The following is a 712-nucleotide window of genomic DNA, read 5'->3' as shown; positions in this document are numbered from 1 at the left end:
GTGGGGGCGTGCGGGGGGGGCTGCAGGGATGTGCCTGAGGCCACACCCAGTCCCCAGGACGCCGCCCAGCATGGCACCTGCTCCGCCTCCTGGGGGGAGGCAGGCATGTCCCTCCTGAGCCCAGGGCTGCTGCTGACAATCCACTGCCCCTGACCCCTGTCCCCTAGTGGATGCCTACTCACCCTTCCAGCCCCACCAGCCCAGCCCGTCTGAGCGCACACCTCGCCGGGCAGCACCAGCACGGCTCCCACGGGCCTGTGCGCCTTCTCTGAGGTCAGGACCCCACACAGGGTGCTTTCCGGGCTTCTACCAGCACCTCCCTCGTCCCAACTGTTAACTTCCTCTTGAGTCCTCTCTGGTCCCCAACGGCTGCACATGCCTGGCAGCACGCGGCCCGAGGCCGTCTCAGCAGCAAACAGCTACCGCTGGGCTGTCACTCCACCTCAACACGAAGACGCCACTCGCACCGAAACGTGAGCTCAGCCCCAATCACGGGCCACTGCAGGCCACGGAGGCCGTCATGGGGACAAGCACAACACTGGCTGCGATGCCAGCGCATTAACACGTCTGGCCCAGGCAGCGTGACGGGGCCTCGCATGCTGCCTCCGAGGCGGCCGGGACCCGGTGCCACCAGAGCCCTGCACCACCAGCCACCAGCCGTCAGGGCTGGAAAGAGGGGCTACAGCAGGTGGGGCGGGGGTGGGGCCGGGGC

General features: G+C 68.4%; 1 protein-coding gene across 1 annotated transcript in view; it reads right to left on the bottom strand.

Moving 5' to 3' along the window:
• The window catches only part of MAN1B1 (mannosidase alpha class 1B member 1), an 8,019-nt gene that overhangs the window by 2,732 nt on the left and 4,575 nt on the right, over window positions 1-712 (bottom strand). The window contains 1 exon segment of the mRNA XM_015572343.1: window positions 183-268. Coding sequence (XP_015427829.1) covers window positions 183-268 — 86 coding nt within the window.

Source organism: Myotis davidii, unplaced genomic scaffold (assembly GCF_000327345.1).
Source record: "Myotis davidii unplaced genomic scaffold, ASM32734v1 scaffold609, whole genome shotgun sequence".
NCBI classification, from domain to species: Eukaryota; Metazoa; Chordata; class Mammalia; order Chiroptera; family Vespertilionidae; genus Myotis; species Myotis davidii.
The sequence above is the reverse complement of the archived record's forward strand: the minus strand, read 5'-3'. Positions and strand labels throughout refer to the sequence as shown.